We start from the raw sequence: 19624 nt of genomic DNA, 5'->3' as shown, positions 1-19624 counted from the left end.
CGCGACTGTGTATCGCGAGGGCCCGTAGGCGCGTTTGCTGGTGGGGCGGGGGGATCTGGTTCATTCTCGCTATTCGCGCCGCCTGGAGCCCACTTTGAGCTGTTCATAGTCCTTTTGTTGTGATTCCGCGTGGATTTGTGCTTGTGTGTCAAAGAGCGTGACTGATCCGAGTTGGAATGCGGGATGAGAGCCCGAGCTGATGCTTAATGTAGGAAAGAGCAATCGCGTCAAGGAGAGCAAGCATATTTGCTCAAGCAAGCAGTGCGAAAGGAGTGCAAGATAAAGCACGAGACTGCAAGTGTAGCTCACAGTGCGTAGAAAAAGTCAGCAGGCTCGTGCTTTGAGTTAGCGCAGGGAAACGATACGTCAGCTCAGCTCGCGTTTGCTGTGCCGTGTGCGCACTCTCATTTCGCCATCTGGATTTTGTAGAACTAACAGGTCGAGGTCGGATGGACACAGACAAGGGCCTTAGATCGACTCTCGGATTCTGTGGGTAAGTAAGTCTGATCTATCCACTTCTTTCTCATGTGCGTTGTATTCTTGCATGCGAATGCAATCCATATGTATTCATCTATCGTTCCCTCGTATTATGTTCATGTACCAGCCACCTCTTTTTGTCCTTTTCTCAACATCTTCTTACTATACTCATCTTCTGTTCCTAAACTCTTTCCCTACAAAGCGATAGCAAAACCCACGGCTACAACCGCAGTGCTAATCGCCGTCCACAATGTCCTGCCACCAATCATGGCGCCACTCGCGTCACCCGAAGCAGGGCCGCTCGAGCCCTCGCCATCTCCCGTTGGGCTCGGCCTCGGGGGTGGGAAGCTTGTGTTGGACGGCACGTCGGTAAGGTTCTGCACGGTAATCCAGGTCGCCGCCAGAGCAGTCGTCAGGTTCGCGTCAGCCGCAAACTGGCTGACATTGAAGCCGACCCTGTTGTCCGCCAAGTCCGCGTACATGGAGGGTATGCTGAAGTTGCGCGGTTGTTGCATGAGGATGAATGTGTAGCTGTGGGGGCTGTCACCCACTGGAGGTGAGGGCTGGAGGTATGGGACGGGGTTGTCCGACGGAATGTCGAGGGCTGAGCCAGTTGTGTTCGCGGAGATGGGAACAGAGCGTGTGACGTTGGTAGCGATCCAGTGGACTAATTGGACGCGCGAGTTGTTACGGGGCACGTCGAGGTCGACCATGAGGAGGACGCATTGGCCGGGGCCTCGCTCGTCGGAAAACCATACTGGCGACGAGACGGTTGGGGCTGCAGCAGTTTCTGGTGGTGATCAGTGTTAGTTGGTGCTTAGCAGTACTCGGCTCGACTGCGCCGCGACGACAGCGGATGGAACGTACCGGGACGAGGAATGCGCTCTCCGCCGGGCGACACGGTATTGTTGCCGTACGTCACGGTCAAGTTCTGAGTGACGTCGATGGGAAAGCCAGGCGCTGATCCCGCTGTCGCAACACGTGCGAGTAGCGCAGTCGCGCTGAGGACGGTCTTGGTGAACATGGTCGGTGTCTTGGCTGGTGTTGTAGTCGGCGTTGTTGTGGAGCGGGTCGTACTGTTGTGATGCAGTTGGTGCTTGATGGTCGAAAAGCAACGGGCGCAAGCAGCTTCTTTAGTATTTTGGCTGAACCTGCGTCGGCTGCGGGAGCGTAGGGCTTGATGCGCAGCTAAAGGCCTATTTCCGTGTAGCCGGCGTGACAGCAGAGGTTCATGACGTTTACCAAGACTCGGTCCCTTGCTCGGGGTATCGCACGGCCAGCGGACGGCATCCCGGCACAGCTCAAGAAAAGGCTGGGGCTGGCCGCCTGAGGGGCCTTGTTCATGCCGCAGCCAGAATTATTCCAAGCATTGCGCTGGTCGCCTCGGCCTCAGGAACATCGTCAATCGTATTTACCATGTTGTCCGCGAGTGTATGTAAGCACGCGTCGTTATTTGGTTGCGGTTGCGACGCATGCTCGCCTAGTTGGGGCCCAGGAGACGGGAGCCGGCTGAACATCCAGCTATTCAGGCCGCCCTCATCGCACGATGCCTGCAATTAAGCCACGCATGAATCAAGTATGCCTGAGATTTGTCTATGCTCTATGGTTTCGAGACCTTGCATCCTCATATGGACTTATCGGCGACAGCCCTATCACCTCTCGCTCGGGATGCAGACGTTGTGTCCGCACAAGCGCAATGGTATCAGAAGCCGCGCCTCATCACCATCCTCCAGGGCTATTATAAGGTGATCATGTGGTCTCGCGCAGGGCCGACACCGATCCATTTGACCTTAACTCCGACGAACTTCTCAATGTACTCAATGTAACTCCTCGCTTGGCTGGGCAGGTCGTAGTAGCTTGTCACGCCAGTCGTCGGCTTCTTCCAACCTGGCAGTGTATCGTATTGTACTTCGACTTGGGCAAGGATCTCGGGGTTCGCGGGGAAGCCTTCAAGCACCTCGCCCTTGTACGAGTAGGATGTCGCAACCTTGAGCTCGTCAAAGTCATCCAGAACGTCGAGCTTGGTGAGGTTGATGGCGGTGTAGTCGTTGCACGCGTGTGAGTGCTTGACAACGACCAGGTCGAGCCAGCCGCAGCGGCGCTTGCGACCGGTTGTAACGCCGACTTCATGGCCCACTGATTGAAGCTTCTCGCCCACCTCGTTGAGCTGCTCGGTAGGGAAGGGTCCGCTACTACTTGTTAGCCTCTGAATTTATCTTTCGGTGCGATGCAACTCACGATCCGACACGGGTAGTGTATGCCTTGACCACGCCAATGACCTCCTTCAGTGACCGCCATCCCAAGTTGAGACCTGTGATGACACCTCCAAGACCAGTGTTTGACGATGTGACGAAGGGGTATGTGCCGTAGTCGATGTCCAGCATCAGCGCGTTCGCACCCTCGACGAGGATTTTGGCGTTCTTCTCCTTTGCCGATGCGAGGAGCGGGATCTGGTCGACGACGTAGGGAGCAAGCTTCTCGCGCAGAGTCTTTGGCATTGTCAGTCTTTGTTCCGTATATTCCAACCCCATTGTGACTCACCTTGTACTTCGTAATCTCCTCTTCCACATCGTACTTGAGTAGATCACCGTATCGCTTCTGGAACGAGTTGGCTAACCTCCTGAGCTTCGTCTCGAAGATCTGCTCGTCGAAGAGGTCGCACATGCGGAGGCCGCTCCTGGTCATCTTGGTGCTGTAGGTTGGGCCGATACCCTTCTTGGTCGTGCCTGCATCCCGCCATCAGCACGTCAGTCCCGCAGCAGGCGCGTGTGCTCCTCACCAATCATGCCACCACCCAATTCCACCTCCTCCAGGCCATCCACCATCTGGTGCACATCAAACACGACATGGGCGCGGTCCGAGATGAATATTCTTCCGTCCGTCTTCAATCCGTGTTTCTCCAGCGCTTCCAGCTCCTTGAAGAAACTGGGTACGTGAACAACGCAGCCACTTCCGATGACATTGATGCAGCCGGGATTCACGAGACCGCTCGGGAGGATATGGAAGTCGTACGTGACGCCGTTCGCGACAATGGTGTGTCCGGCGTTGTTACCACCCTGGGCGCGGGCGCAGATTTGCGACTCATGGGCCAGGATATCGGCCAATTTTCCTTTTCCTTCATCTCCCCACTGTGCTCCGAGCACCACAGTAGTCGACATCGTGAAGGCGGGAGACAAGAAGGAAAGAGCGGAGGGGCGGCAGGTGGGTTTTCAATTCCGCGTTGACTCGATCTAACAAATTCGTGCCCCACCCATCACCCCGCGATGCCGCAATTTTCCGCACGAGCCACCAGTGACGCATGTGAATGAGCCGCAACCATGTGTCTGGGCTGATCTGCAATCTTCGCAATCACAGCCTCTACATTGCTGTACAGCTACGTCGTTATCGTGGTAAACGCGTCAAGAAATTAAGAAATCTCATTTCTAATATCTACAAACACTCCCAGTGGAAATTTAGTCACATCCAGACCTATCCTCCTAACCGCGCCAAACACCCGGACCCGGCGGCTGATATGTCTCTGGCGCCGATGTGTACTTGTTCAGGTCGACAAGAATTCCCGGATCATTACTTCTGCGGCCTCATGTTAGCATGTTCTTGGTGCTCATCAGTTTGACTTACTTGTAAGCACCCGGGAACGCAACTAGCGGGCTCGGCAGCCCAGCTCCTCCCCCTGTTATCTTGATCTGCGAGCAAGCCAGGTAGAACTGCGCTTTGTTCGCTTGCATAGCCATGTGCAGTGCGATGTGCTCAACGCGGAGCAAGTAATCACCCGATGGCGTGGCAGCAGGGATTGTTGTGTTGGGTGTGAGATACTCGTCTGCGAAACGTCATTAGTACACGCGAAGTGAAGAGAAGGAACAGCTCACTCTGTCCTGGCCAGCTCATCTGTTTCTGCGCGTTTACGGTCGGCATCGTGGTACTAATCTTGAACCACACTGCACCACTTCCATCCCAGCTCTTCACATCCTTGCCATCGGGAACTTTGGCGAGGTAGTATTGCGTTGGTCCCGGGTGATTGACTTGTTGCGTGGATATGTAGTGAATAGTTGATCCGGCCGGTACGCTTGCGACGTTTGGCGCGGTTTTGGAGGTGTAGCAGCGAATGTCCGCGACAGTGGGGTTCTGGCCAAAGTAAGTATCATAGACACATCATGGGCCAGTGGTAATTCGAAGAGTATCTTACCTCGATGCCTTGCTTGGTGTTCGCATTCTTGGTCTCGCGGGTCGAGGCCCAGTCTTTATCTTCTGACTTTCCATCTACGACAAGACGTGGGAATGTGTCTGTTGGCATGAGACTCATATCACTGGAAATCATTTGTTGCTAACTCACAATGTGCCTTGACCACCGTAGCGGCTACCAGAAGTGTGATAAGCATCTGCATGATGAGGGGTCAGATTCTTGCGCCTGAGAAGTATTCACCTCTCGCTTGACGTCTTATGTATGCTTCATGACCCCGGTTCCAGAACAGACATGTGAGCTGAGTTGCGAACTATCGGTAAATTAGCTTGGCGGTTTGGCATACACCGAAGTAGTCTACTGCAGACCATACACACATCACAATATACCATCATCGACAAAAGAACCAATAGGCATCAATATGTTTATGAATCATGTGCAACGGTCCAGCATCTGCCGAAACAAAGCAGGCCAATGCCCAGACCGCATGTTGCCAATAGCTCACCAGATCAGTAGCATAGTTCACCATCACAACAAGCATATGAAGAATTTGGAGGCCCATGCATTACTGGGCAAGTTGAAAGGGAAAAGTTGAATTCCCAAATGCCCTACGCTAACATCGAGCAAAGTAAAAACGAACGAAGTGTTGAGGTCGTATCGAATCGTAAACACACACGTCTAGTGCATGTAGCGGAACTCAGGGTGTCTGTATCCGAGATCCTTGATCTGAGCAGCGGTCTTGCCGACCAAGCGGTGGTCTCGCTTGCCCATATCACGCTGCTTGTTCTCCCACTTGCAGTAGCAGATACCGAATATGGCGAGAATACAGACGCAACACTGACCAACCAAGTTGATGGTGTGGCCGATTGGGTATCGTGGCGCGTCAGCACTTGTGTAGGTCCTGTAACGTATTAACCTAGGATCTGATTCGATTCTTCACATAATCTGACGTACCAAGTCGCGAGGATACCTCCAGCGGTACCCAGTGTGACAACGTAAGCAGTCGAGACGGAGCGGATAGCAGGGCCGGCCGCATTGTTCGCCGCCCACGCAAGGAAACCAGGACCTCCGGGAAATGCACCAATGGTGATCAAGAAGATACCGCCGTATCGGACGTTAGGGTCGGTCGCCCATCGCATGATCGAGAAGCCCGCAATAGCGGGGAGCGTAAAGACAGCGAGGTAGACACCACGGCGGTTCGTCTTGTCTGATGCGAAAGCTATTGCGATAGCGATCAAGCAAGCACATACATAGGGTGGTACTGAGTAGAGTTGTGCCTTGGTGGCCGTCCATCCGAGATCCCTGAGGATAGTGGGCTAGTAATGTATGTTAGTAAACCATAAGTTATGGGGAGGATATCAGCTTACCATGAACAGTGAGATACCCTGTACAGTGATGTTGATGAAGAAGAAACCAAAGGCACAGAAGTAGTTTGTGATGTTCATCACGGCCCGCTTGACGTGGTGTACTTCAGTCTTTTCGTTCTCATCAGCTCCTCCTTTCAGCACCAGTCTCTGTGTGGCAATCATTCGTTCGCGCTCGTTCAAGAACCAGCATTCTTCTGGGCTACGAGGCATTAGAAAGGGAGCAGCAAGGCCAACAATGACGGTAAAAAGTCCCTCGAAGAAGAAAATGTTACGCCAGGTATGGAGAATCATAGTCGAAGCTCCCCATGGTGGAATACGAGCGAGACTGTACTGTAGTCAGTCTTTCATGTAATCTCAAGAATGTGACAGGACCTACGCAGTAGCGAGCAGTCCACCAAAAGCTCCAGCCATTGAGGCCGCGGATACGTAGATACCAATGCGGAACAAAAGTTCGTTGCGCTTGTAGAAACATGTGATGAAGAATGCCAATCCCCTACATACTGATGGTTAGTATGCACTCCAAACAACGATAGAAGGTACTTACGGCATCACACCACCTTCAAACACACCTAAGAAGGCCCTTGCAACCAACAGCCCTGCGAAGCTGCTCACAAAGGCGCTGCATAGTGAGACGAAACCAAAGCCACAGACGAGAAGTGGCAAGTAGTATTTCGGGCCAAGTCTCTTGAGAAGGATGTTGCTCGGTACTTCGACGAACATGTAGACAATGTAGAAGATCGAGGTAACCCAGTTGAAACGGACACCTGTGTTGAGACCCAATTCCTCTCCCATACCCTGGATACGCGCGTTTCCAACATTAACACTTTCAAGGTGGTTAGCGAACAGTTTTGCGCAGAGTGAAATGATACGTACCGATCGAGGAAACAGAGCAGGTAAAGAAAGGTCGTAAGTGGCACAATCACGCGGTCCAGTTTACGTCGAACCTTCTTCTCTTCCTCAGCTGTCCAGGTAAACTCGCCGTCTGTAGATCGGTCGCTTCCATTGGCCTCCTCAACTAGCAAATCTGTTAGCACATGTTCGCGACAAGATTAGTAAACAACGTACAAAGCACATTGTCTCCCTTCTCCAGCTCAGCAGGGGTTGGGTGGTTTGGGTGTGTCCCCGTCGATACCATCCCGATTTGTGCCATCTTGTCCAAATAGGATGCCGAATTCGAGATCTAAAGGATGCGAAGCGAAATCTCTTCGTTGTGTCGTGGCCCCACAAGTTCCGAAAGTCTGGGGAAAGGAATCTGGGGAAGAGCACAGCCCATATAAGAACGTACGATGCGTCCCGGTATCCGAACAAGCTTACTCGTCGCACGTCTGTGTCTTGGGTCGCAAGTCGAAAGCCAGGAAGAGGGAATCGGCAGTTACTTCGCAGCCTTCAGAGGATGGCAATACGGCACCATGTTTAGCTTGATGTCCGCTCCACCGCGCGCTCTTGTCCCGTTCCAGCTGGCGGCTTGATTGAACAGGGAGCGAAGTCGGTGCGGAAATTTTACCGAGTCGACACAGAACCCTACATAACGCCGCATAATTATCAACGGCCTCCTCCTTGGTTGGCGTGTTGCGGGGCCGTTCTCTTGGCTGACATGGGTTGACTCGTGGAGCCCGCGAGGGTGACGGGCAGATGCTTTCATTGTGGTCATTTTGAAACGCCACGCTTGGCGAAGCGGGACGAGAACTTTCGTGTTGCTAGCAGCTCGCGATGCGTTTCGGCAGTTCTGTTCATCTTCTCAGTGCTTCCTGATGGTGTTAACAAACTGTAGTTATGGAGTTCTTCTCCTCATAGATTGAACTGGGGTAGGGCGGATGATTGCGGTCAGATTACGGGCGTAATGTGACAGAAGATTTATCCACCGTGGACGAGTTTTGCTGCCGCACCAACAATGTGGGTGATTGACTGCTGCATATCAGCGCGGCAGGATTGCATACGGTCTACAGTATTCCAGACAACTGGGTATCCTTGCCGCCGAGGTCTAAAGTGATGCAACTGGCAGCCTTCACAGATCATGATGTACCTTTGCTGCTCATGCAAACAATAACATCCCCGCAATTTAGCCGGAATCCTTCGTCGTCCGGTGGGTTTTCTTGGTTTCTTTGTGCCTTTCCGAGCAACAAAATGCAAGAAATCCACCGACGCGTACTCGCATACTCGCAAGTAGAGCCCCTAAGCTTCTCAGCGAGTAGAGTGTGTGATAGGGTCCATCAAAGTGGGCGGGTCTCGTAGCTGGACTGTTCCGCTCGGTCTAGCCGTATAGTGGCTGCAGGTTTATGGCTCGCACAAACGCAGAATGCAAAAGCTTCGGGAAGTCGAAAGACGCGACTCGGTGGCCGAAGATGGCTGTCAGTGCTGCGAAGTAGGACGGGCGCCGGCGTCGGGGAACAGGACGCTCTTGCCAAGCTGTCGCGCCACGTGGCTGAGATACTGAGCTTCACAACATTGCGAGTTCCATAAATACCTACTGACCTACGGAAGATCAAATAATTTCAATTCGACAAGGATTCACAATTGCAGTATTCAAAGCGCCGATCATCTCCAGAGCCTCGTCCTGGGAGCTTCAACTTCTCGAGGCGCCGTGTCAACGACCCACGACTCCACAAATCATCGTGTTAAGGGCCACTTCCCCTCACAAATACATGAACCTCCACAGTCGCACACGGGAACGGATGTCCCTTCTCGGCAACGCTACCTTTGGCGTCTCGCCTTCGTCTCCACCAACTCCTTCATCACGTCTCTAATCTTATTAGGTCTTACCGGCGCGTCATCCAGATCCACATTGGAAGCTGATGATGCTATAGATGCGTGGGCTTTGGCGGCTTGGGTGGCTTCTCCGGCTTTCCCTTCGGTAGCTGATCGAACGCGGCAGTCGTTTTAAGGGCGGGTTTGTTCCCGCGATCATCCTCGGTTTCGGCTATTCGATCATGTGACCACTCTTGGACATCGCCTCCAGCAACTTAGACTCCAAGAAGATCAGCTTCGTGGTGATCGAATACAGGTCGAGAGTCTTGCGCACCGTTATTAGAGAGAGCTGTTTGCAACTCTTCTCGAAGCTCCAAGATTGCGATTTCCAATGCCATATTCTGGTCATCCATTTGTCGGACGAACTCAGCTTGCTCTACCGCCAAGATGTCAAGCTGAGTATCTACTTCTTCAGCATGGCGCTGACCATCTGACAGTAGCTTTTCCAGAGTTGCTTTAACCTCATCTTCAACCAAATCCAGGCTATCTGCAAGCTCATCTCTCTCTTCTTCAAGCGCGTCCAACCGTTCCCTCAACTCATGCACTGTGTCTGTTTCAGCAGCGTGAGATCTAGTTAATCGCGCGAACGCTTCATCGCGATTAGCTTCTTCTTGCTCTAGACATTCTCCGCAGTTTTCGTCCCTGTCTTTCTCGAGCTTTCTCCAAACAGATCGGTGATTGGCAGCTTCTGCGGTTTTGGCAGTGGCACAAGACCATGTCGTTAGATCTAGATGCCCGCAGGCGAATGTTGTCTCGAGATCGACGTGAACACAGATATCTGCTGTTGCTACCTTTAAGTCCTGTTCACGCTCAGCTTTCCGTTGCTGAAGCATCTTAGCAGACACGGTCCCGGCATCTCGTGCCTTCTGTTTCTCTTCGTTACGTTCGCGACGGAGGCGATTTATGAGTTCCGTTACACAGGGTCTGCATTCGTACTGCCTTGTCCTAGTATGGTCTGCAGTCTTTTTACAACTCCTCTCCCCACAGGGGAGGTTGATCTTGCTCTCGTGGCCACAGTCGTACGTAATTACGAGATTGGTACACATGACGGAAAATATGATTTTTGGGTAGCGGTATCCGGCGATCTCAGTCTGCGATTAAGATATGGGTGATAGACACGACTCTCGTATAGATTCTGAGCATCTACGCTATAACCTTGGAATGATCAACAACGTATCACTCAGAGAGTCTTCAACAGCTTCAACCTTGCCATGTGAACCAAATCGTCACATTGGTACATGCTTCACAAATGCAACTAATTACAAAACCATTACATTCGGCACACGGTTTCTGTTTTCCACAGAAAACGCCGTCCACTACCTGCATCCTGTCATCGCCAAACACCCAATCTACTTGTCTGCTCTCATTTATCACGCTAGCCCAGGATGTGCACAACATATCGCGTTTACTTCTACTGCGGACACCTAAAGTCCACGACCACTCACGAGCACTCTGGCATCGAGTGCACAATCAACAAGGCGAAGAGTATCACAATCGACGAAAAGTGCAAGCGCTGCGTCCAACGAACATCTCGAAAGAACGTCCGACTCGGCGATATCATGAACGGTGCAGAAGTACCGTCGATAGTAAAAGGCGAGGAGAGTGGCGCCCATAGTGGCGACAGCGAGCGATGATGGGAGGTGAAGAAGACTGGGTGTTTTCAATAGTTAACTTCACTATCATCGAACCGTCATGAACAACCCAGGGAGCAAGAAAACACATATGTCGGGTTCTGGATTGGAATCAGACTAGATACGCATACGATGAGGTAGCCCTCTATGCGGTGGTCTAGGCTCACAGGTCCATTATGGAAGTCGTAGCATCGCTGAAATACGACGTACTCAAATCTCGCGTTGCGTCCGATGCATGCAAACGTAATGACCTGGTGAAGCGCTTTTACGTTCATGGGAGTAGCCTATTGTCCAAATCGTAGTCACACAAGCCCAGCGTGCAGTTCTCCATGGTCTCTTCAGCTCATTCCAAGCATCACAGCACCCTATATGGCAGACATCACTGTACCTGCCAGTCAAATTTACGCCACCTACCGCTCCCTTGGAAGATATCTGGAGAATCCCAACACCAGGCTGTGAGAAGAATGTCTAGACCTATCGCCTGATAGATTGCACGCGGCATTACTCGTGCCCGGCGAAGGCTCCATAGACAGCACCCCTCTTCTGGTGCTAGCCTTGTCGACGATGGACATAGAGCTCGCGCAATAACGCACCTTATCATCATAAGTGCTGCGACCAATATTTCGACTTGTGACTATCCGTTGTTCGAGGGCTCGACGAGATCGCGGCCACTAACTGGCGATGGGTTGTCGGCACCCGAGGCGTGGACTTGAGATCGGCCTCTGCGCGAGGTGCTGGAGCGATTCCTGTATGCGAGATATGTGCGACGAGGGCGCTATGCGTGACATAGTCTTCGGCGAAGTCTGATGAGTGGTGTCGATGCGAAGAGAACGGGGCGGAGAGGAAGCTGTTGGACGCGTTCAGAACAGCTGACCCGAAGACGCGGTTGAATGAACACGGTCGGGGGAGCATGTGAACATATGGCATATCTGCTCCATGTCTTCAGACGTGTCGTAAGCTACATAAGCGTAGACGACCTGCGGGTTGTGTAGGAAGCCTCGCAAGCTCCAAAGGTTGGTTTCCCAGCCGCGTTCCGATGCGCGGGTGTTGCCGGCTATAATCGATAAGTTCCGACGGAGATTCCGATCAACTCACCACGCCACCTCCACAAACGCTTGACTTCGAGACTTCACACCCCAGATCACATTCCACTCAAATCACGACGCGTCTTACTTGATAACCAACATGGCCAAAGTCGAAGGTGCCCCTGCTCATGGCGCTGTAGCCCACCTCCTACCACAAACATACAAGCGATTAGTCTCGGAATGGCTTGAAGAGGACACACCAAGTTTCGATTATGGTGGTTTCGTAGTGGGCGAGGAGCTTTCGGAAGCGAAGCTGCTCGGAAAGAGTGAAGTGAGTGTTTTCGACTACTGTAAGTGCCGACTAACATTGACAGGGCATAGTAGCAGGCGTCCCGTTCTTCGATGAAGTGTTCCGACAACTAGGTTGCACGTGCGTTCATCTCACCAGATTACATGATCAAGCTCAATATTGACAACTACTAGCGTGGAGTGGCACGTCAAAGAAGGTGCTTCATTCCAACCCATCACCCACTGCGCTACTGTGCGCGGCCCAGTCCGTCACCTCCTTCTCGGCGAGCGCGTGGCTCTCAACACCCTCGCCCGCTGCTCCGGCATCGCGACCAAGTCAAATCGCCTACTTACTCTTTTACGAGGAGCTGGTTACCCAAACATTCTTGCTGGTACCAGGAAGACTACACCAGGTTTTCGACTTGTAGAGAAGTACGGCATGCTGGTTGGAGGCGTGGACGCGCATCGAGTTGATCTTAGTGCAATGACGATGCTAAAAGACAACCACATCGTGGCCGCAGGAAGCATCACCAATGCAGTGAGAGCCGCCAAAGCAGCAGGCGGCTTTGCAATCAAAGTCGAAGTTGAATGCCAATCGTTTGATGAGGCAGACGAGGCGATTGCCGCTGGTGCTGACATCGTCATGTTAGACAACTTCACCCCAGAAGGTGTCCAAGTTGCTGCTAAAGATCTGAAGGATAAGTGGGGACGGGGTACTGGAGACAGGAAGCAATTCCTCGTTGAAGTGAGCGGTGGGCTTACAGAGTACAACGTGGAGAAGTACGTCTGCGGCGATATTGATATCGTGAGCACGAGTAGCATACACCAAGGAGTACCACACGTGGACTTCAGTCTGAAAATCGTACCGAAGAGTAAAAAGGATGGAGGGGAGAGTTTAGCGGTATAACCTGACGGTGGGCGAAGGGGACTTGTGGGTATCCCTTACGTATCGACAGACATAGCTAACTAATTCAGTATATTTATTTACGATATTTGTCACCTTTCGGTGGCATGACTTTCACTATGATACCAATTCCCAAAACTGTCAAGCGTTCGTTTCATGACCTCAGACACCTCAGACTCTTACTCTTCTAGCAAGCATGGCAAGGGGCTCAAGCAACCGCTATCCGCGCTGATCTACGACACGGCAACATCACTAATCAAAGCGTTCTTGTAGTCACTGTCTTCTAAAAAACCGTCCCACAATGCCAACATCGACTGCAATACGTGGCCCTCTATTCCTGCTGCTCGGGCGTCATCTAGCCGCTTTGCATCGCCTCCGCGGTCTGCGTCAAGCCTTTCCAACCAATCCTTCTCGTGGCTCTCGCATACAAGTCCTTTTATCTTCGGCAGCCGGCTGGCCTGATCACCGGTAAGAGGGTCTAGGTCCGCTTCCCTGCATTCCAAGGTTATATGGCCGTCGTCCCGGTCATGTCTGCTAGAACAACTCGCGCGTCCGCCGAATCTAAGCGATGGTGTCCACATACGCCTTGCTGCGCCTTCAAGTGCTTTTATCTGTCTGTTGCGCGTTCGAAAGCTACTCCTGGATCGTGCCGGGCTGGTGTACACCATGGAAAGGCCGACCACGCTGGCTGGCAATGCCCTTTGCGCCCGGATATTCAACAAGCCAAGGTCATACGTTAGGATCAATCAAGTCCCTAATTTTATCCAGCAGTGGGTATGCAAAGCCGAGTAAAACATCGTTACTCTCTTGGGTTGCGTTGGCAAGCGCTGGCGACAAGTATAAAGTTACGCCCGACGCGGTCTTCAACTAGACCCCATAACGGTGGGTCTGGTTGCGGACCTGACAAGGCCGTGCCCAATGAGCGCCTTCTGCTTTTGCAGAAGGCTTCCGCGAGAGTTCAAGCATCAAAGCTCCCGGGCCTAAGCGAATTACGTTTGCTTCGCTCACCTTCCGTGTGCGCCGTAGCCTAGACACGAAGGAACGACGTCCTCTCGCCTCAAGCTCGTGTTGTAAATTGTTTTGCTTGTATCGCATGGAGCCAAACCGCTTTCTTTTTACCGCCATGTAGAGCTTCGCATCCTACATCGGGTACACCGAGTGACAGAGCACGCATGCGCCCCATCTCGCACACCCATGGATGTCGAGGCGTAGAAAAGACAGATATAAAAGGGTGAGCTCTAGGCATCCTCTTCGCATCACCATTCTCTCGTCCACAAACTTCAGGTTCATCAAGCCCTATAACATCATTGCTCTCCTCGCTTTTTCAATATGCAATACCTCAACACCGTCCTCGCTTTCGCTGCTGCAGTGGCAGCTGTCGACATCAAGTCGCACGGGGAGTCACACTGCAAAGGTACCGAGAGGGTATATGTGAACGCCAAAACCAACCAGTGCTATGCCGGTGGCGGTATATCCTACGCTTGGTCGTTCAACGCTATTCCCACAAACTGGAACCTGCAGACTCGATCTCACAAAGACGGAAACTGCAAAACGCTAGTTCACGCCTGGAACTCGAATGGTGCACGCACGGTCTGCCATGGCGCAGCCGTCAACAACTTGTTGTACACAGGTGCTGGATACAGCTTTGCCAGCAAGAAGAGGTCGGAAGACACTGTTTTCAACAGTGAAGACTGCATCTGGAAGCCAGACCTTATGACTCTGGGAGACGGCACAACATACAAGCTTACAGATGTTGAGGACGAAACCGCGAAGATCATGTAAGAGCAACCCTAAGCACCAGACAAGGCCCTGGATACGATGTACTAATTCACCTTCTCATAGACTCGCATATGGTGATAACACCACGATTGCCGAGAACATGCCAAGCCTATTCGACGAGTACATTACACAAGAGCGTCGCTGAGTGTGCCATCAAGATTGGTTGTTGGTGATCTTTACTGCGATGCTGTGGCTCAATACATTCCATCCACTTCCTCCATTGCTACTGCGACAGCGCAGAGCAGACGCATTCACGACTTCTAAAGCTCACATCACATCCCGAAACGAGAAAGCGAGCAAATGATGAAATCCGGGAGAGACTAGTCTCGCTATATACTGTTGGGATATCACACACAAAATGAACTAAATCGATGGCCGGCCTACTCCGTTTCCACTACTTCTGTGACCTCCATCTCTTATCTTTTGTGACACTTTGAGGATGACGATGGTGTTGCTAATCATTCTCTCTGTATTTGAGTCGTATCAGAGTGAAGATGGCAAACCCAACGAAATGCAATTCTCTTACCTTATGCTATGGAATGCTCTCCCAACACCACGCCAACCGTCGTTCTCGTGGCACATTCACTTTCGCAACACCGTGCTATTGTTGGCTTACAGCGCAATAAAGAAGCATCAAGAGTTTGGATAAGCGCTAGGTTATTGTGCAGCCGTGAACTCAATAGCAACAGCGTGGCATTGTGCTGGCGCACCTTCCGCCTTCCGACTTGGTATGACCAGTCCTTTCCGGATTACGCCAACCTTCCCACAATGTCGCATCACTGTATTATGGTCAATACAATTAACCTATAGAACAAAGTCATTTTCTCTCTCACACACTTCTCATCATTACCACAAACCTTTGCCGAACAACATACACAGGTACAAATATGCGCACGAAACTATCGTTTACTACGACCCTGGCGGCTCTGGCCATCCTAGGAGATGCGCACGGAGACCATGCTAATGACAGCAGGCAGTACACGCTAACAGACGATCTTAGCTACAAGAACTTCTTCTCCGCCTTTGACTTCTTCAACGAAACCGACCCAACGAAAGGCTTTGTCAATTATCAGAATCAGGAAGATGCGACCAAGCAGGGCCTAATAGGCTACCTTGAGGACACAAGGTCCGTGTTCATGGGTGTAGACTATACCACTAAAGACCCTACTGGCCGCGCTTCTGTTCGCCTTGAGAGCAAGAAAAGCTGGAATCATGGACTACTCATCGCAGACATTCGTCATATGCCTTCGTCGGAATGCGGCACTTGGCCAGCCTTTTGGCTTTTATCGTCTTCAGTGCAATGGCCGAATGGCGGGGAAGTCGATATCCTCGAGGGTGTCAACGACTACGAAAGCAACTCTATTACTTTACACACAACCAAAGGCTGTGTTGTTGATAACTCGACTGCGGCTGGAGGAGGATTTGGTGCTGTAGGTGGTGATAACAATGCGCCATTTACTGGTCTTATGAGTACCGACGACTGCGACGTCGCCGCACCTGGCCAAGAGAAGAACGTCGGATGCTCTATCCACGCTCCTGACACCATGCCTGGGATCCAAAGTGGCGGCAGTAGCGGTAGTTCCGACAATACTGATGCCGCGCCTCTCCCATCTTATGGTACCGAATTCAACAAAGCGCAGGGTGGTGTCTATGCCATTGAATGGGCCGCCACCAGCATCTCAGTTTGGTTCTTCCCCCGCGACTCCCCGGGCTTCACGGATAATTTCTCTTCGAACACCACGACACCCGACCCATCAACCTGGGGCACACCTATAGCGCACTTCGGCGGTGCTGGCTGCGACTTTTCTGAGCGCTTCAAAGATCTTCAGATCATCTTTAACACTGCCTTCTGCGGCGAATGGGCAGGCGCCGAGTGGGATAAGTCTTGTGCCAAAAAGACCGGTGTTGTTACTTGCAATGAGTATGTACGCGATAATCCCCAGGCCTTCGTGGAGGCGTATTGGGAAGTCGCGGGATTGAAGTGGTTCCAAAAGGGTGCTGCGTAGAGGCGGAATACCGTTGCAGTTCTGCCGAAACGCGAGGAAGTTGCCCATTTCCCCGTGAAAAATGCCAAGACAAAGGGTAGATGGTATGCTTGGTGACTATCACATCCGTATTTGTCGTGTAAGCTGCGTCTGGGCTACGGAACTGTTTCGCTTTCCAATGTCTTCAAGCTTAGCTTCGCGGATGTCAAATTCGATGCTTCCTGGTTCAATCGCGTCTATTCAAGCCCAAGCTGCCCTCCCGAGGCCGATATGAGAATATGCAGACTATCTCTTGTTCGATGTGGAATTGTGGAATCGTTCACTTTGAAGTGATTTTCTGGTTATGATTGTGGCTACGATGTTCGAAGGTACCTATGTCATTTGGTCGGTTGCCCACTTCCAAGCCGAAGATGTCTGGAGCCGATTTCCTCAGTAGATATGTGCGCACAATGATCAGAGTTTCGTAGAGCAGCCAAAGGAAGGAAAAGAGGCTGAGAGTTTACGTTCAGGATGTGCGCGGGCGCGTCGCGGACGCGTCAGACAGTTAGCCAGGTTGGGTTAGCGCTTGAAACGCCTCCTGCAACATTCCATCCAAGCTCCCGACCCTTTTAGCCCCTGGGAAACGGTTTGAGCGCAACACAGCGACATCCGCACTACCCTCGATCATAAGTGTAGTGTACGACCCTCGTTTAAAACCACGTTTTCGATAAGCCCGATCTATATCCATTCAGTGAGATGGCACCTCCGGAAAAGCGCCCTATGATCCCGAAGAGTGCGCACACTTTAAGCAAGCTACCCGAGTACGAGGCCCATTAACCTTGAGCTCATGGAATTCTGACAAATCAACCGTAGCTTGAGTAGCAACATCATCAAGGTCAGGCTCGGCATCAAGAATTTCAACTACGATGAGCCAGGCGAGCTGGGGCCGACCGAGGCAAAGGTCGATCCGCGACAGAAAAGAATCGAGGACTACTTCAATCCTACCCCCAAACTTGATAAATTGAACAGCATGCCGGGCCAAATCAACATTCAAAGCGGCACAGGGAACCGGAACAATGAGCGTGTGTCATTTGTACATACGAGTGTTTTATGCCAAACGTCCGCTTTCTTCCAGACTGCTACGAAGCAGATATGGCGGGGCCAAACTCGAAAGCCTATCGATCTTACCACAGAAAACTATGGTATCTTCCAACAGTACCTACAGTGGCTATACAGTGGCAGGATCGCAATACATTGGTGCCCAGAGCCTGACAAAAATATTCCAAACAGTTCGTACAAGGCGACCCACGACTTGTTGGAACAGTATCTCTTTGGAGGCAGGATGCTGGATCCAACCTTCCAGAACGCTGTCATCAGAGCTTTTATGGACTGCATAAGTAACGCGCATACTTTTCCGACTTGGAACAAGATTAGGGATGTGTACAAAGGCACTATGGAGAACTCTCCGATCCGGAAGCTCCTCTTGGATATTTTGGCATCCCTAGCAGACAAGACTTGGAGCTTTGATAATATCGTAGAGGAGGCTGGTGAAGAGTTTACCAATGATCTAGTAGCTACGTTGGCGGTGAAACGACAAAAGCCTGGATCGAGCTGCAAATGCAAACACATGAATCAATGGGCTTGCCCACAAACCCAGACGAGATACTTCTGCGAGATTCCCGATGATAAGAAAAGAGGGGGAGCTCCTGCATAAACTATGTAAACGTTATCGAACAAAGACAAGGAAGGACTACTACACGTCAGCCTCTTACGTACCATTGTTTACGTTTTGATTCCGCATAACTTGTTGCAGCAAAAGGATAAGAATGCTCAAGTGTACTCGATGTAAGCTAATCTCAATACGCTGGCGTTGCGCCAAGAATATCCCAGTCTTGATGGGGTCGAAATTGCCCGCCCCGGGAGCAATCACAACACCCGTGGACGGTTCCTTCACTGCGGACAAACGCGCAGCGCTAACCAAAAACCGGACTAGCGACGATGCGCTCTCACCTCAAACTGTGGTCCGCGGTGCAATCAAACATCCTTTCGCACTTCTCACGCCGTCAATCGACTTCCAAAGACTTGATCGATCCACAATGGCGCCCAAAACCGATCGACCAGCGAAGCGAAGAAAGCTTCTCCCTCGGGGTGTCGCTGATTCTCGCGATTTACTTGAGTAGGTTCTACATGCACATGATTCTTGGAACGATCCTAACACGGCATAGTGTAAGCAGCGAAATACTCATGGTCAAGGTCGGGAGTGGCGACGATCCAGTCCAACCGAGTGCAGCATGCGAAAATTGCGGCAAGAAGGAAGGCGAGCAGCAACGTGCGGGAGATCTTGCTGATAATATGAACCAAGAAGATGGACAAGGTGCAGGAGAACTCGAGAAGCAAAACGTAGTTCTTGTCCAGGGTGACGACAAGGGTGCTGGCACAGACTCCGACAAGGACGGCGCAATTGACAAAGAGAGCGACGAGAACAGCAACGAAAGTGACGACAGCGATGACGACAGCGATATCGACTCAGGAATCTCCGACCAACGCATCTTCCATGTCCACAAAAGCGTTCTCTGCAAGACATCCGCCTTCTTCCAAAATGCAACGAAGCCAGAATGGACTGGTCCAACACCGCGACCTACAGATCTTTCTGACGAGCTTCCAGAAATCTTCCATTTGTATGTGCAATGGTTGTACAGTGGGAAGATCGCCGTCGAGATCACGCCCTCCAGTGACTCGGATACGGACGTTCGCAAACACGAGAACGTGGATTATCATTCACTGATTCAGTCGTACATACTTGGAGAGAAGCTCATGGATACCACATTTCATAACGCAGTACTGCAATGTTTGATCGAGTGCGTGGAGCAAGCAGACTGTTTTCCCGGTGACCGGACTATCAGGACGGCCTATAAGCGCACGATAAAGCACTCGCCTCTTCGTAAATTGCTGGTCGACTTCTGGGTGTGGCACGGCGATTCTGAGGGGGCGGCTGATGACATGAATGCGAGCCTGGGGACCGACTTCACGAACGACTTACTTAAGGCCATGCTTGAAGCGCGTCCTAGTCCGGACACGAATAAAGCGAAGGTCCAGCCTCCTTGGCTGACACATCCGGAGATCTACAGCATAAAGGATAACAAGAAGACCGCCAAAGACACCAGCAACAGCTGAGATGTCGCGAACGAGTAGCGTGGAGTGTGTCTGCAAATGTTGCTGAGATTTGTGAGAGGAAGTGTTGTACGAGGCCCTTCACGATACACTGAG

At 51.7% G+C, this 19624-nt stretch overlaps 9 protein-coding genes across 9 annotated transcripts; 5 read left to right on the top strand and 4 right to left on the bottom strand.

The window, feature by feature from the left end:
* Positions 1 to 671: 671 nt before the first annotated feature.
* On the bottom strand, positions 672 to 1501 carry J4E85_006165 (uncharacterized protein; the record flags this gene model as incomplete). The annotated part of the gene is made up of 2 exons (XM_051470405.1): positions 672 to 1267; positions 1345 to 1501. The coding sequence occupies 2 exons, from the start codon at positions 1499 to 1501 to the stop codon at positions 672 to 674; spliced, it is 753 nt and encodes a 250-aa protein (XP_051325893.1).
* A 714-nt stretch (positions 1502 to 2215) lies between these two features.
* J4E85_006164 (uncharacterized protein) lies at positions 2216 to 3635 on the bottom strand (the record flags this gene model as incomplete). Its single annotated transcript, XM_051470404.1, has 4 exons — positions 2216 to 2666; positions 2716 to 2966; positions 3019 to 3203; positions 3257 to 3635. The coding sequence occupies 4 exons, from the start codon at positions 3633 to 3635 to the stop codon at positions 2216 to 2218; spliced, it is 1266 nt and encodes a 421-aa protein (XP_051325892.1).
* Positions 3636 to 3953: 318 nt separating this feature from the next.
* On the bottom strand, positions 3954 to 4768 carry J4E85_006163 (uncharacterized protein; the record flags this gene model as incomplete). The annotated part of the gene is made up of 4 exons (XM_051470403.1): positions 3954 to 4047; positions 4096 to 4294; positions 4344 to 4599; positions 4661 to 4768. 4 exons carry the CDS (start codon positions 4766 to 4768, stop codon positions 3954 to 3956), a joined length of 657 nt encoding a protein of 218 aa, XP_051325891.1.
* A 564-nt stretch (positions 4769 to 5332) lies between these two features.
* On the bottom strand, positions 5333 to 7171 carry J4E85_006162 (uncharacterized protein; the record flags this gene model as incomplete). The annotated part of the gene is made up of 7 exons (XM_051470402.1): positions 5333 to 5555; positions 5609 to 5970; positions 6022 to 6220; positions 6398 to 6514; positions 6566 to 6844; positions 6895 to 7036; positions 7087 to 7171. 7 exons carry the CDS (start codon positions 7169 to 7171, stop codon positions 5333 to 5335), a joined length of 1407 nt encoding a protein of 468 aa, XP_051325890.1.
* A 4411-nt stretch (positions 7172 to 11582) lies between these two features.
* J4E85_006161 (uncharacterized protein) lies at positions 11583 to 12617 on the top strand (the record flags this gene model as incomplete). The annotated part of the gene is made up of 3 exons (XM_051470401.1): positions 11583 to 11753; positions 11797 to 11852; positions 11906 to 12617. 3 exons carry the CDS (start codon positions 11583 to 11585, stop codon positions 12615 to 12617), a joined length of 939 nt encoding a protein of 312 aa, XP_051325889.1.
* Positions 12618 to 13943: 1326 nt separating this feature from the next.
* J4E85_006160 (uncharacterized protein) lies at positions 13944 to 14538 on the top strand (the record flags this gene model as incomplete). Its single annotated transcript, XM_051470400.1, has 2 exons — positions 13944 to 14392; positions 14457 to 14538. The coding sequence occupies 2 exons, from the start codon at positions 13944 to 13946 to the stop codon at positions 14536 to 14538; spliced, it is 531 nt and encodes a 176-aa protein (XP_051325888.1).
* Positions 14539 to 15280: 742 nt separating this feature from the next.
* J4E85_006159 (uncharacterized protein) lies at positions 15281 to 16399 on the top strand (the record flags this gene model as incomplete). The annotated part of the gene is made up of 1 exon (XM_051470399.1): positions 15281 to 16399. One exon carries the CDS (start codon positions 15281 to 15283, stop codon positions 16397 to 16399), a length of 1119 nt encoding a protein of 372 aa, XP_051325887.1.
* A 714-nt stretch (positions 16400 to 17113) lies between these two features.
* Positions 17114 to 18071, top strand: J4E85_006158 (uncharacterized protein; the record flags this gene model as incomplete). The annotated part of the gene is made up of 2 exons (XM_051470398.1): positions 17114 to 17178; positions 17231 to 18071. 2 exons carry the CDS (start codon positions 17114 to 17116, stop codon positions 18069 to 18071), a joined length of 906 nt encoding a protein of 301 aa, XP_051325886.1.
* Positions 18072 to 18355: 284 nt separating this feature from the next.
* J4E85_006157 (uncharacterized protein) lies at positions 18356 to 19531 on the top strand (the record flags this gene model as incomplete). The annotated part of the gene is made up of 1 exon (XM_051470397.1): positions 18356 to 19531. One exon carries the CDS (start codon positions 18356 to 18358, stop codon positions 19529 to 19531), a length of 1176 nt encoding a protein of 391 aa, XP_051325885.1.
* Positions 19532 to 19624: the final 93 nt, after the last annotated feature.

Source organism: Alternaria conjuncta (assembly GCF_024043145.1).
Source record: "Alternaria conjuncta strain BMP 0040 chromosome Unknown scaffold_8, whole genome shotgun sequence".
Classification (NCBI taxonomy): domain Eukaryota; kingdom Fungi; phylum Ascomycota; class Dothideomycetes; order Pleosporales; family Pleosporaceae; genus Alternaria; species Alternaria conjuncta.
This window is presented reverse-complemented; position numbering and strand designations above follow the sequence as displayed.